We start from the raw sequence: 15,440 nt of genomic DNA on the forward strand, positions 1-15,440 counted from the left end.
GCGCTCATGATCCTTAACCGCACAACCCAATACTGCGTTAATCTGCCTGAAACTCCCCCCTGCAGCTCAGACTCTTCTAATCCTTTATAAGGAAGAGAAGCCAGATGGTCGTGAACAACTGCTGGGGGGCCTGAGGATGAGCGAATGTATGGAGATGTCTGGAGTGCCTGTCACTGTTTACCTTGTGTTTTAAGTTACTAGTGTAAGCTCCATGAAGTGGCCTGTGTGTGGCTGGTGAATGCACTTCCAAGGATGTGTGTGTGCACAGCAAATGTGCTCATGCACAGTTAAAAAGAAGAGACCCCGCTGCATCTGGTGTCAGGTTACCGCAGCTTGCAGTTCCCCTTTCAGTCCTGAGATGAGATGTCAGAACTTAAGAGGCACGCCGCTCTACCAGCTTCGGTAACCGTACGATTCCTGGAGTGTCAGATGCAGAGCGGCACAGTCCCAGGGGTCTCGAGATACATCATACCTCTCACCCTCGCCCCTCCATTTCAGAGTACTCGGGCACCCCTTTCTGACCCTTCAGTGACAAGTGAACCTTTTATTTACAGCTCCACTAACCTTCAAATTGGTGCACTGCGGCCTGAAAATCTGGAGTGCCAGTCAAGTAAGCTGTCACGTGGAGATACACTGAGACCTTGCAGCCACATGCTGCATCCTCACTCACACCCTTCTCCCATGAGACACTGATTAAACTCCTATTAAAATGATTGAGTGGTAGGAGGAAAACAAGAGTATCAATCTGCTGCAGCAATAGATTGGAATGTGCATGGTGGGCATTCATTAAGTGAACATTATCAGAGTAAAAATTCAATTATTTCACAGCAGGGTATAAGTTGTGCTGAGAAAGTTCCACACTTAAGTTCTCACACACACACACACACACACACACACACACACACACACACACACACACACACACACACTCTTATGGTCACACACAAAGAGGACGCTCTACAAATCTCGCACTGAAGAGAGTGCTTTTACAGCTCTCTCTCTTTTACATGCTTTTACAGTCACTATAATGCATCAAGGTCAACAAGCTAAGTTTCACATGAATCTAAGACCAAAAGCCTTAAAATCTAAAGTCTAGTTTTCACCCACTTGTTAATGCAGAGGCTGATTATTAGTAGCAAGGTACTTGTTTGCAGAGCACAAAGTGTCCCTGGAAGAAACCTGGTAAATTAACACTTTCATACATGTTTTTGTTTCATGCATTTCCTCTGTGATGAGCATAAGGGCCTAGTGAATATGGCCTCAGCTAAGCTGACCTTTACTCATGTACTCAGGCAGCTTTTGATCTATCATTTGAGATGAGCAGGCCGGAACTGACATACAGCTGACATAGCCATTGTGTCAATGTGAAGTCAAATACAGCTTTGAAATATTATATCCAAGTAAAAGGTCCAAGAGATACTTGAAAGTACTGCAAATTCACAAAAATGATTATTATGACTTCTTATGTCTGATATTGTTTTATACAAATCTGCATATAAACAAATATGTTGATCAGGAAAGTCGCTTTTAAAGGATGAGTTATGTATAGCCTCTTTGATAATATAAGAAGAGGTCAGACTTTAGTTTCATCTAACGAGTGCCCTGAATAGCCTGTAATTTGTGCCAAATTGTAACATTTAATCATAAATAAATAATAAACTTTGTTTGGCCATTAATTAACACGATGTAAAAGAGTAAGAGCAGCAATTCAAATGGCATTTTGTTTCCCTAGCCAATTTATAATTTCAACAATTTGCTTGTTTAATTTTTTGAAATTAATTAAACACAGTATTCGCTATTAAATGAGCTCCCTCCATCTGTTTCAATAAAGCTTTTAGTATGGAAAAACATGCATTATGCTGTAATGAAAAACAGCTGATCGATCACTCATGCACCCAAAAATCAATTTGGGAAACTGCTCTAAAATGCCATCCTTAACTCTAACAGTGGTGATGTCAATACACATACAGACTGAGTGGGTGCTCACATAAGGCTATGTCAGTGTCTGCAATAATGACTCCATCATCAACTAAGCTTTTTTTGACTCTATCATCCCCTTAAACAAATATTAACATCATTTAGTTGGGTATATATACCTCTGCCAATCACTATCGCACCCGCTTCTATGGACCTGCACATGATCTCAGACTAAGATGAAGGTGCAGCCTTCAAGATGAAGAAAGGTCTGAGCTGTCCATTTTTCTACATATAAATTTGACAGTGATGCAGATTTCAGCTTGTGTGGTGCATGTTTGTGTATACATTTTTAATGCTGCCCCGTTCACAGCTGGCCTCTAGTTAATGCCCACTCTGTTGTCCCAGTTAGCTGGGCTATCAACCCACATGACATGGTGGGCCTGAGTTGATTCCCCAGTGTTGAGATGTTTTTACGCTTCATGCTTCAATGCATTCACACAAAAGACTTGGCCTCATAACCCATAAGCCTGATAATCCAGTCTGTAAACATTCAAGGGATGCCCACTTTTACCATAAATGCCCATGCTTGGTTACACAGTGGAGACCACCAAATGCTGGCCAAGTTACTACAATTCTAGTGATATTGCATGCGATAGAATTTATTTTATTAAACTGAATAAATTCTGTTGACAATTTATCATACCGTGAGTCAAGAGGAATGACGATCCATCAGATCAATTTAGACTATCGCTGACCAACTCAGCTAAAATCCCTATGCCATTATTGTGCAGCTCATCTGTGTAAATGCCCTGCAGGAGGATATAGTCTTTCCCTTGCATACCAAAAGCAGCATTGCAGCTTCATGTTCACTGTAAATCATGTGACCATGTGAAAGACTGACTTTACTGACCCCCAGGACCTCTTTCCACCAACCCCCACCCGAACCGAAAGGAATAAAAAAAACACAAAAGGAGACCTGGTGCAATGCCACGGACACTGTCATGACATCCAGGAATAGCAACATGCACAGAGTAACACGCATAAACACCCTGATGTAATTAGAGACGCATGACTGCCCTGACAGCCATCATTTTGTCAGAAAGTAATGTCTCCTGATGAACATTTTGAATAACTTATCACACGCATATGATATGGCAAACGACCAGTAGTGAATCACTCGAGCCAGAATTACTTTGGCAGCATCATCTTTTAAGATGCTCAGCATTTGTATCAATTGCATCAAGTAAGAGGAGAAAAAAACAGGAAGAAAATATAAAGCCACTTACCCAGAAGATGAGATTGAAGATGAACATCATATACTTCAAGCAGCAGAGGCAGCCTCTTGCCATGTTGCACTTCTTAAATTCTAAAAGGAACACAAAGGATAGATCCAGGTAAAAGACTATGTATTTGCTGCCTTTGGGTGAGCTGTACTTGTTGTTAGTCTTGTCTCCCGCGCTGGCGTCAGCTGCAGCTCCAGTCTGCCCCTGCTGCGTGTTTTTGCGTGGCCCCGTGGAGCCGTAGAAAGCGCCGGCAGTGAAGCCGCGGCCACCGAAAGGGCGGCCAGACGTGGAGGCTTGAGCAAAATCGGATTCGCGGCTGTCTACAGAAGGGCTACGGTGAATGGCTGACTCCTCACTGCTGGACTTCTCCATACTCTAGGGCTGCAGCTGCTGATGAGGGGCTCTCTGACACACAGTCTACCATAGTCTCAGAGATGACAGGACAGAACAACTTGCCCTCCAAATCTTCACTGCTTCACCTTCTGAAGCAATAAAGGATAAAATCCACACAGCAACACTACATCCACCTGAAACCCCACGGATGAATGAAAAGGTCTCCTGTGTAGAACTGAACTGCTCAGGCACCTCTGGCAGGTTTAAGTGTCCTCTGCTTGGTGAAGCTCTCTTGCTGTGATAATCCTAAAGTAGAAGTGCAGAAGGTTCCTGTGAGGAGCATTACCCTCGCCTTATGACAGGACTGTCTTTCTGTGAAGAAGTTAAAGCACTTGTTCTATCCTCTCCTGTAATATCACTCTCCTCCTGCGCTTCTTAATGCTGTGCCCGGCTGCTGCGGTGGGAGTGAAACCCCCGAGAGTCTCAGCTGCTCCACTTCCACGTTCTCTTGCTGACCTGGTAACTTTGATTCCCCCCTGTCCCTCCTCTCCTCTTTCCACTGCCCCGTGCCTGTTCAGTCCTCTTGTCTATGTGGGCTGATGCGCTCTCTCTTCCCTGGGTCTATCTCACTCTCTGTTTCTTTCTGATTGTGCCAGTATCGCTCTTTCTCTTTCCGAGTGTGCCTGTCTACTCTAGTGTACCATTCTTTGCTCAGCAGCTCAGTCCCTCTGCTCTGCCTGTGCTCTGCTCTCCCAATAGGAGTGCACTGGCTGATGTGCTATTATCGGCAGACGCAACTAACGGGCATTCCCTATCTCCCAACAAGAGCACTCACCTCCTCCCCCAATTCTCTCTCCCTCCCTCTTGCTTTCTCCTGCTCTCTCTCTCTCTGCTCATTCAGTCCCTTCCCACTGCTGAGCAGGCAACCAATGCAGCAGCTGCAGCCAGACCGCAGCTCCTCCTCTCCACTCCCCGCGCCTTTATTAAGCCCATCACTGTGGCTGCTTTGACTAAACATGTTCAGCAGTTTCATATCCATCAGGGGAATTGAGAGGCCATAGATAACAACAACAAAATAAACACACACACACACACACACGCGCGCACGCACACACACACACACACACACACACACACACACACGCGCGCGCGCGCGCGCACACACACACACACACACACGCAGAAATCAAACATGAAGATAATTGCAGATGAGTAAGGAGTTGTGGAGTAGCAGGGTTAAGGGATGTGAGGTGGAAATTTCTGGCAGTCTCTTTTGCATATGAAAAGCTTGGAGCGTCAGGATGCTGATGACACTGACACCTGTGATTTCACACATGCCAGAGAAGCTTCTCATTCTGCTTTAATCTGTAACTTTATTCATTAATGTTGCCATAAATAAACTGTAGTTAAATCTGACTGTGGGTTATTTATCATATTTTTTTCTTTCTGAAAAACTAGCTTGAAATAGCAGCCAGTCCCCACTGGAGTGATTATTGCATATCACATGGGTGGTGGCGACAGTACTGGGGTACAGTTTGATCATACTCTTACGCTGTTATTCGTCACTGCACTCCTCACATCCATGTAAGGGGACGCCAATTAACTGGCAACATCCAGGCTCTGGAATTATGGCACCATCTCAAGCATGGAAAGGGGCTTTAAGATGGTGAACACTTTCCAATGCAAAGCCAGGGTGAAACACACAAGAGCCCTGCTGACTCACACACTAAGCTAACAAGACATTATAAAGCTTTGATTAGAAAGTGTTCCACACAGCTAAAAGTTCAGGATTCTCTGCAGTAAATGGATGGTAACTGACAATTATAATAATACAAGATAATAACAATATGCACAAGATAATTATCTGTCTGTTCATATGAATGTGAGAACCTTTGTCCTCTTCTGAACATAACAGCTAATGTAACCGTTTAATTTTTCTTATCAGCTGTAAGAATCAACTTTTTTTTTCTCTCCAAAATGAACGTGAAAGCGGGCACATTGTTTGGTAATTGTTGCCTCTCGGCAGAATAGTGATAATGGGTCACCCTGCAGACATATGGAGGGAGAGTTTTAACTCAGTGGTCTAAAAGTTAAATCTAGAAATACCCAGTTGACAAAGACAAGATAAGCCTTGCCTTCAGCTGTTTCACTGCTGGTGGAGAATTATCTGCCTCGAGGAAGCACGTTTATAAAACACAGAGAATTAATGCAAATTATGGCTTCATGGCTTCGACAGCAATTATAATTATGATGGTTGAAAATTCTGGAAAAAAAACCACTTAAATTTTGGTAACAACGGGATCACATTGGAAAGAGATTGAAAATAAACGTCCAATTCTAGTTTTATTACTAATCCTAATCCTATCATTACCAATGTAGCAGTTTGACATTTAAGCACTGGGGTAATAAGGAATGAAGTTTCTCAGTAATAGCATGTGCACATTGCTCAAGACTTATATTGGACCTGTCACAACTATTGGACCTGAAAAATGTTTATTCGTGGAAGTGGTTTCTCAGAGTTGCGGGCTCCTGCTGGTTACTGCAACAAACAACCTCAGAGTGGTCGCTTTGGCTGCTAAAAGGCTGCCATAATTGCCTGTAGTTTTTTACGTTTGTCTGCAAATATTCCCTAATAAGCTGTAGTAAATGGAGAAGGTTTCCTTAAAAATAAAAGTTGAGCCTCAGTGCTGCACCCACCATAGGTGCAATTTTTACTTTGAAGGCAAACGTCTCCTCTAAGGTGAGTTAGGTTTTACCAGTTTTTTCCAGCATCCACACCCACTAACCACTCTCAACTGGAATACTGTTCTCATGTTTCCCCTCACGCGAGTGGTTGCCAAATAGACACGGACCAGTCTTAAAGCCTGGGGCCTTATTTAATTGACCTTACATTTTCACCACAATTGTCACACATGCAAAATGATGGACAAGTTAAGGTCACATGGTTAGTGGTCCTCTGTCTCCCTGTGAGTAATCACAGGGAATTTATTAATTATGAAATACCCTTTAGCCATCTTCAAAATGTTACCAGAAATGACAAAACTGCATCGACAAATATGACTCTACCTAAAACAAATAATAATTACCCCGTGGTAAGTATGCAAGGAAAATGTTTGATATTTTTGGGAAATGTGATCACAGGGCTTGTTTTTGAAATGAAGACAGAGTTTCATGTCTCGACATTGACTATAAGGCTACACCTAAAACAATGGAAACTAAGACTTCTTTTTATCCTCAATTTCCTCATTTGACTTCACGAGAAAGCAAGTAACCACGCGAAAGACTTAAAGTAAAGGTTATGAAATGTGTACGTGTTTGTTATGAACAGAAAATGCAAAGAGTAAAATTTATCTATCACATATCACAAATCTACCAGGGCTCTGTGGGGCTCTCACTGTATATCTTGCTGACACTTCCAAGTAGCCAAGTAGTAGGACATACCCAGGCCTACACAGATTCAGCCGAAGAATTTTTGCCCAGCAGTTGCTGTATTTTGTTAAGGGGTAGAGCAAGAGACAAAGCTCGAGACTCCAGAGAAATGGACATCTGTGGGATGACACAAAGGAGTTGAAGCTTGAAGAGAAGATGAAAAATATGCAGAGCAGCAGCCGAGTAGACCAGAGCAGAGAGGCTGCGTTTAGATAGAGGGGGTGAGTGGGATGAGATTGCATTCAAACATTCTCTGTAGCGCTCAGTAAATCTGGCAGCTCCTTAAACATATGTATGTATGTTTCAAAGGCAGGACTGAAGAGATTAGAGATCACAGGGAACAATTATGGAACTCTCTGAGAGCTCAGTAGGCAATGCTTTACAAAACAAAATGAGACACAAATGCTATGAGCAAATAATGACTCATTGTTGGTATCACAATTGTGTAAACCAACATCTCGAATACTGAGGTCCTTAAAATATTAGTAAAAGAAATACTAATGAATACCAAAAATTCTTTCATCGAATTAGATGCTCATTTTCAGCAATTTCAATACTAACAGCACCTTCTTTGCCTCCTCCAGCCCCTCCACACTCACTAGCAGCTGAAGTAGTTGATGTTCACAATGGTGGAGAACACTTTATCGCTTCTCAAAATTCCTCTTAAAGCTCCTGCTTTCATACAAATGAATCTGGCTGGCTCACACATTCAGCTTTGCCATTAACATCAGACGTCTCTTAAGTCATCATTAAGGTAGCAGCTATCGGCTACGGCTAATAACAAAAATGATAACGTTAATGCTGGAGCTAGACAACGAACGTCATTGTCCCTGTCGATCTATAATTTAAAAGCTAGGGCTAATTTAACAGGATCAGACAGTTATTTGTGTCTAAAACGTGCTCTTAAAGTCCCAGAGTGAAACCTTGGCTGATTGTGACCCCAGCCCATTTTCACACCTTGTCTCCTGTGATTAGGCAGAGGATCAATAGGGAATCCATGACCCTATTGGGGACCCTGTTTAAGCCCCATAGGGCTTAAAATCTGGGACTCAGTTGCTCTTAGAACTGAAGAAGCTTCTCAGATTAGAGGTGAAACGTCTTCAAGGAAACTTAAAGAAGTCCAGACGCTTTTCTTTCCAGGCTCCTTAGACTATGACTGAGAACCTTCACAGACATAGTTATGTTAGTCTATTTTTCTGCGCTGCATTAGTCAGCTTAAAAATAAGTTCGTCATTGATGTTATTGTTTGTAGTATTCTAAGTTTTTTGGTATGTTTTTTAATTTACATTTTTTCACCGTGGTTTTGAAAATGGTATTGAGTATTTTCCTGGGTACTGCTATCAAGTTTGACATTTAGTAGATAATAGGTGCATTCTCCCAAAAACATCTTTTAACATTAGTGATGTGTCGGTCGCGAACGAAACGGCTCTTAGAGCCGACTCTTTGAAGTGAACGATGCGAGCCGGCTCCTTATTGGGAGCTGTGGGTTTTTCTTCTTTCTCTCACCCTCTCTCTCGCACTTTTTTCCCGCTTCACTCCGCACACGAGCCTTGTGCTTTGCGCTGGGAAGAGGGGGGAGGGGCGGTAGTTACACTCGCAGTAGCACAGGAACAGAGCGGGAGGGAGAGAGAGAGAAAGAGAGCCAGGGACAACAACGTCACATTAGAAAGGTATAGTAATCATCCACAACTATTTTCAGTTGCAGATGATAAAGGATTCAGAAAGGTTATTCATGCAGGCCCATATGACAGAGAATGTGCATCTTCTTTTTTTTTTTCATATTTTAATTTATATTTAATTGTGTTGTGGTTTGCAGTGTTTTGTGTTGTTTCACTTTAAATTTGTTTAAAAGGAAAAAGCTGAAAATTTAAATAGTTAAAAGTTGAAATGTAAATAGTTTTGTATTATATGATTTATTTATTACATTTTATGTGGCGTGAATAAATAAAAGTATATTTATGGTGGCCCCTAGAGACAAAACACGTACAAACTCCGAAGCACGTACAAAACACAACAGAAGTGCTCCAGGATGCTAGGGGCAGTGTTGAGCTTTTGTTACCTAGTGGCTACACAAGCCAGGAAGTACCAACGACCAGATTTGGTGTGTGGTAGTAACAGGTAAACGAACATTTTTTAAAATTATTTGAATATATATGAGTGCTTGTGTATAAATACACAAACAATACACATATGCTTTCAATTGTGTAATTTAAGTGATCTAGGTAGCTCTGTTTTGGAAGTTCAGTTAACGCTAGAAATGTGTTTTGGAGTTTGTACGTGCTTTGTCTCTAGGGGCCACCGTATATATTTATATATAAACATATATAAATAAAACCACGTTTTTTTTACATTAGTAATTCCTTTTGTGCATAATTTTATATTGTTGTTAATAATAAATTAATTAAAGCAACAAAACAACCTGAAGAGCCGGTTGGGAGCCGAAAGAGCCGGTTCTCTAAAAAGAGCCGGAAATCCCATCACTATTTAACATACAAATAGTAGGTGGTACACTTATTGAAAAAAAGCCCTTAAATAAAGACCTGCACAATGCAAATTGCAAACACTTAAATTGCAGCCACTGACTCCATCATAAAATGTTGTTGTTGAAGCTACTCAGCAGTGAATTTATGGTATTATTCTCAAATGTTTGTATATTAGTGTAATATCAGAAATATGCATATCTTCATGATCTTTGTTGTTTATGCCAGCTTAACTGTGGTTTTATTCATTCTGTATTCTCTAAAATATAGACGTTTGCCTCCCAGTGATGTCCTAGTAAAAGCAGAATATTAAAAGGGATATTCCCTTATGTGTTGCACTTTCATAAACAAATAACTACTGAAAATCAGTGAGTAATACATACCAACATTTTGCTACTATAATGAGTCTAATATGCAGTAGACTGGATCTGCTGGGTGATGATCTACTATAACCTGCAACCTGAAGTTTGAGCCCTATAATGAGGGAAATCAGGGACATTTTGAAGGTACACGTTGTTTCTCCTGAGTGGACAGGGTGACTGGAAATCAGCAGAAACTTGTTGTAAGTGATCATCTTTATCATATAAGGAAAACTGCCTACGCTTATGTGAATAGTCTCATTGAGGATAACGACGATCCTCAGAAAAAGAGGAAACCGTTAATGTTTTCACGAGTATATGAAACGTATGACGGCACCTTCACAGTCACTCGATCCCACAGCTTAACTCTTGTGTTCTAGACAGCACTCTCCATCATTCCCAAATGAGGGAGATTTATTGTGCAAATGGCAGTCAATTCATCCAGCAGGCTACCACAGCAGTGAAGAATGCCGAAACTCTGTGAAACTATTCTGATGAACTATTTTGGCCTAACACTTTGGGCCAGATTTACTAAGTAGTATAAGTTAACATGAAGCTGCAATGGAAAAAATGACATGAATGGCTGGGGTGATCAGCTAACAATCCACTAATTTAGAGATACAGATGCAGCAAGATCTTTTAAACAAAGGTAAATACAATCTACCAAAAGCAGCATAAATTAGCAGAGCAAATATGACCAGACCTGTTGAGAAATCAATCTACTAACCAAAATAACACATCTGATGACAGGTTTTGTTTCTGGAAACAGCATAGCAATTCAGATCAATGTGAGGCAAATGAAGGAGAATCTATATGTTCTGATGTAAGGGTGAACCCTACTATAGAAACTGACAAAGACCATGTGAGGTTTGAAGGATGGAGCAGTCATTCTCTCAATAAATCCTGTTTTCTACTTCAGCTGTCAGAATTATCCAGAGAAGTGCTGCTTTATTACAAGCCCATCATGTAAACCTGCAATCTGTACGTAACAGCTAGCCCATATAATGTGTAGAAAAACAGAAGAAATCATTATCATGTGCATAAGCGCTCATCTACAGTAGCTCTTGATTTTACTCCATATGGTTTGAAGCTGCACGTATTTATGAAAGTCAAAGGAAAGAATCTGACTCAGACCTGCAGTCAGCAATCAGTCTCTGCAAACAGAAATTCAGATAATAATCTAAGTACTTCAAATCTCTGCGAGTCACATTATTAGCTACATGTATTCAGAGAGACATTTCACATTATGTATTAAATCTGATACTAGAGAGAAACGCACACTGCTGAATAAAGGTATGCAGACGTGTTCTCTGCAGCTTTCAGTGTAAAAATGTTACTAGAAACCTAAAACATTGCAGACCACTGTGCAAACTATAAAAAAGTAATTTTGTTGTCTTAATTAGATTTATAACTTGTATGTGTCTGGCAAAGAGGAGAAATATGGCAATGGCAATCTGCTCAAAACATCTGTGATGAGGACTCAAGAGCTACAGGACAGACCCAAGGCTTTGGCACCACACTCACAAAATATTTACCCATTTATTTGCTCATTCTCTTAACATCTCCCTCGGTCATTCAGTCCCAAAAATATCCTTATCTGTCTTTCTTTAATCTCGAAAGTAGTTTTTAATGCAAGAAGAAGACCCTATTTTCCTTGTATTTATCACCTTAGCTTAGCACCTCCAGTTTTGCAATTTTATTACTTACTAATTTCACTGACCTCTTTTATCACCCCATTATCACTAAACTAGCAGCTAATTAAAATCTATCTCCATTAGTATATATTAAGCCTTGTGAGAGAACTCTTTATTGCAAATGCAGTAAAAAAAAAAGTGAAAAAAAAAAAAGTGAAAATATCTAAAAAGAAATTAAATTTTGCATTTCAACGACTTCAACAACATCAGCTAAAACTGGAGGCAAACTCAGTGGCTCAGTGATGTACAACAGAAGGAGAAGACGGAAAGAATTCAAAATAATAAGATATCAATCCCACTTGGTGTATAGTATAGTGATTTGTATTACAAGCTGAAAAAAGCATTTTTTGATAAGGCGTGTTCAAGATGCAGTTTATCTGTGAAGCTTGGGGAAAAATGGCAGAGTAGTGCGTATGAAATGTGAATCTGTTTGAGAGAATGTTTCTGACACCATTACACACGACGGTGTCTTTGTGTGCGCCGCTTTGGACTTTTGTTTGTTTGTTTTCCTAAGATTTTATATGAAATGAAATTAACATTTTTTTTCCTGTTGATTGTTCTTTGGTTACATGCAAATATCATTTGTTTGTCATGTTACAGAATGCTTGATTAAAAAGCCCATTAATCAAAGCGTAATTGTTTTCTCCATCATGAATTCATTAAATACATCTGTAGAAATCTAGGAAAAATGAAAGAGCCTGGTTGCTTTCAACACAAATGAGATAATCACATTTGGACATTTGAGATAAGGGAAACATACAGTGTGAGGTTCACCATAAGGTAATCTGAACTGTTTTTGGCTTTTATCATTCTTACGGATCTAGCAGGACTTACTTTGAAATTGACCTTGTGTGGGTGTGTCCTGCCATCTCTCCTGCCTTAGGTGCTACCTCTTTTTTGTACAGCTGACTCCCATCAGCAGTTAAGTATACTTAAGGCCAGAGAAAGGTAAACTCTACTGCCAGAGAGTCTTGTTGGGTTGCAGCTAGTGAGCTGTGTGTATGGTGCTTGATTGCTCATGTTCTGCAGAAAGGAGTGTGTTTTGGTGATGAACCCTTTTTGACTCACTTTTCATTTTAGTGATGAACACTTGAGTTTTGTTGTTTTCGTTCTTTAAAAGGTGATAGTGGCTTGTCCGACTCTTGTAGTTTAGTTTTTAATAGAAAAATTAATAAAACCCTTTAACTTAACCATTTTGCCTCCCTGTCTCCTTTTCTCAGCTTGGACAGTTTGGTTACGTTCCCTCATCCCCTCGACCTTTTTAGGTGATGTAACAAATGGGGGCTTGTCCGGGATTTGAAACCAGGACCTCTCACACCCCAAGCAAGAATCATACCCCTGGACCTTTATAGGGGAAAGTAACAATCATACAGACTTTGGTTATATTCACCAGTCTGCAGATGAAATGCGATTTAAATTTGGGGCACTGTAAGAACAATTTCTGTTTATTTTAACATATAGTTAGGCCCACAAGTATGTCGATTGTGATACAATTTTTTTCCTCCTCACCAACACAGTTTATTTTAAAACAATTAATTAGAATGTGATTGAAGCAACTCCTTGAATTAGACTTTCAGCTTCTTGAGGTTAGTATTACGAGGTTACTTAGTATTATATTACATTAACCTCCTAGGACCTGCCGTCCACATATGTGGACATCACATTTTGGGTTATTTAAACCAAAATACTCAATTTTGCTCTGCATCGGCCTGATATCCACTTACGAGGACATTATACTGCTACTGTTCTATCAAAATTTTAAACGAATATCCTCATATGTGGCTCTTATTTTTCTTAAAAACAAAAATAAGGTAAAAAAAAAAAATCTGGTAAATCTTTGTTTTTACATTCATTGGGCCCCAATATGCCCAAATATCAAAGAGAAATTAAAAATGCATGTCATGGAAGAGTTCGGGTCTTAGGAGGTTAAGTGTTAGGATTTACAGCCAAATTTACGGACCCATGTAATTGTTCGAATCTTCCTTTAGGTTCCAAAACCAAAAATCTAGACCCACTATTTTTAGGGAAATTAATGAACAGAATCCCGTCTTTCATGGGGAAGCGTTTTAGATGTTTTTGATATCTTGTCACTGAATGTCTCTGATTCAGTAACTGAAATTAAATTATGACAATCACAACCCCAGTCACAAGGTCATTTCACTCATGACAGCAAACCAAAAATAAAACGGTCGTTCTAATAAAATGGCATTCCCTGAACCATTAAGAAAATGAGAGAATTTCAAAAACAAAGGGTTGGGTGTAAGTGATGGCTTCTGTATAAAGCTACATTCAAGAATTCCAAAAGGAAGACTGTTGCTTTTTACAAGGTGTCACAAAGGTAAAAAAAAAAAAGTCCACAAGACAATTAATGGCTCTAATTTAACTTTGATCATATTACGCAAGGATTTAATGCTACATACCTTTGATCAGTCAATCTGAAACCATATCAGACCTGCAGACATACAGTAAATCACACGTAACAGGACATGACCCTGGTGTGAATTTATGATCAAGGCCCGGGTATAAAGAGAGGATTAAAACTACAAAGAGTTACGCCCCACACAGTATGTCTCTGTGGCCCGTAGAGCCTCTCAAGGCCACGCTTGTTGCTTTGGACACAAACAGAGAACACAGCATAGCCTATGATGACCAAATACTCTGAGGAACGTAAACAGTAACTGCTTCAGCTGACTGCAAGATGAGGACATCTTGGCACTTTGTGATCAAAGGATATGCGATAATGTAGAGATGAGCTAATAAGCTATTAATTCTGATGTCTGTCTCATCTCCCAAATCAAATTAAAATCAGATGACAATCTGGGTTGATATTTATAGTTTGCTGCCCTTTTATGATGCTCTGAATATTACCCTCTGAGAAGAGGCTGGCCAGACAGTAGCATAATTCTTCAGTCATTCTTGGGTGATTTGCAACCAGGAAGTCAATAAAAGGTGTCTGGAAAGGGTATTAATTAGGAGTTTATGGTATTATGCTGCCCTTGAGGTCCCACTGTAACAGCATGTGAGGTTTCCTGAAAATAGCACTAAAGCTAAGGAATCTAGGACTGTTTCTTAAAGTTAAATTAATGATGTTATTGAGTCATGTACACTTTTAGAGAGGTGATCTTGTTTAACCCAGTGCTCCATTAGACATATTTCTTAAAATCTCTGTTTATTTATCTACTCGAACGGGAAAACCACTGACACTGTGAGAAAGGAGCCATCTGCTGAGTACTAAAGACTGTTTTTGTAGCTCTTGTGAGGATTTGAGGGAAAAAGCAGCATTTGTGACACATTCTTAAACCAGCAGACATAGAGGTGCACACGGGACTCACTCACTCACAGACCCCATGAAATTAAATACACACAAAAAACCCCGGAAGCTAGTCTTGTAGTGAAACCTCAATCTAAACTTAATTCCTGCAAACACATCTTTCAGAGCAGTGGGAGATAAGGTAGGACACAAGAGACGGAACAGGGTTTTACAAGTAAAGTGACCATACTCAGATTACAGGATACTACATTAGCATTTAGATCAGAAAGTGTCTCACCATGATTGAAATGCAACGTAGTATCAGAGTGCAGTAAAGTCCTGTTCAATAAAGGCCATCTCAGAAGGGTCAAACGCCTGTGATGTCTGTAGCTGGACGATATATGAATCCCCGAACAGCACTGCAGATAAATCAAGACTGACACGGGGTTCTGATAATGTTGATCAAAGGAGTGAAATAGCTAGCATCCACCAGTGTCCTACGCTTTATGTAATATTTAAGAGAGTCATAACTGTCTGCAAAAGATGAAATGTCAGCAATATCTTATCCAGTTCACTGGGAATATGTAGAGCACACCACTGAATTCAGGGCTCGGTTATCGATTTACTGGGTCTATGTTAATTAAACTTGACTGGAGGGTTTTCAAGAAGTGTGTTGACTTTCTTCTTCAGTGCTA

The 15,440-nt window shown here is 40.2% G+C and overlaps 1 protein-coding gene across 2 annotated transcripts in view; it reads right to left on the reverse strand.

Annotated features, from left to right (window-relative positions):
- tspan9a (tetraspanin 9a) overlaps positions 1 to 15,440 on the reverse strand; it is a 168,318-nt gene that overhangs the window by 62,832 nt on the left and 90,046 nt on the right. Inside the window, exon 3 of one of the 2 annotated variants that reach the window (XM_063480118.1) lies at positions 3,204 to 3,283. In XM_063480118.1, the coding sequence (XP_063336188.1) occupies positions 3,204 to 3,266 (63 nt within the window). In that variant the 5' untranslated portion in view covers positions 3,267 to 3,283. Of the gene's footprint in view, positions 1 to 3,203; positions 4,356 to 15,440 lie in introns of those variants that run through there. The other variant, XM_063480117.1, reaches the window with a different exon arrangement.

The sequence above is a fragment of the Pelmatolapia mariae genome, linkage group LG7 (assembly GCF_036321145.2).
Source record: "Pelmatolapia mariae isolate MD_Pm_ZW linkage group LG7, Pm_UMD_F_2, whole genome shotgun sequence".
Taxonomy (NCBI): Eukaryota; Metazoa; Chordata; class Actinopteri; order Cichliformes; family Cichlidae; genus Pelmatolapia; species Pelmatolapia mariae.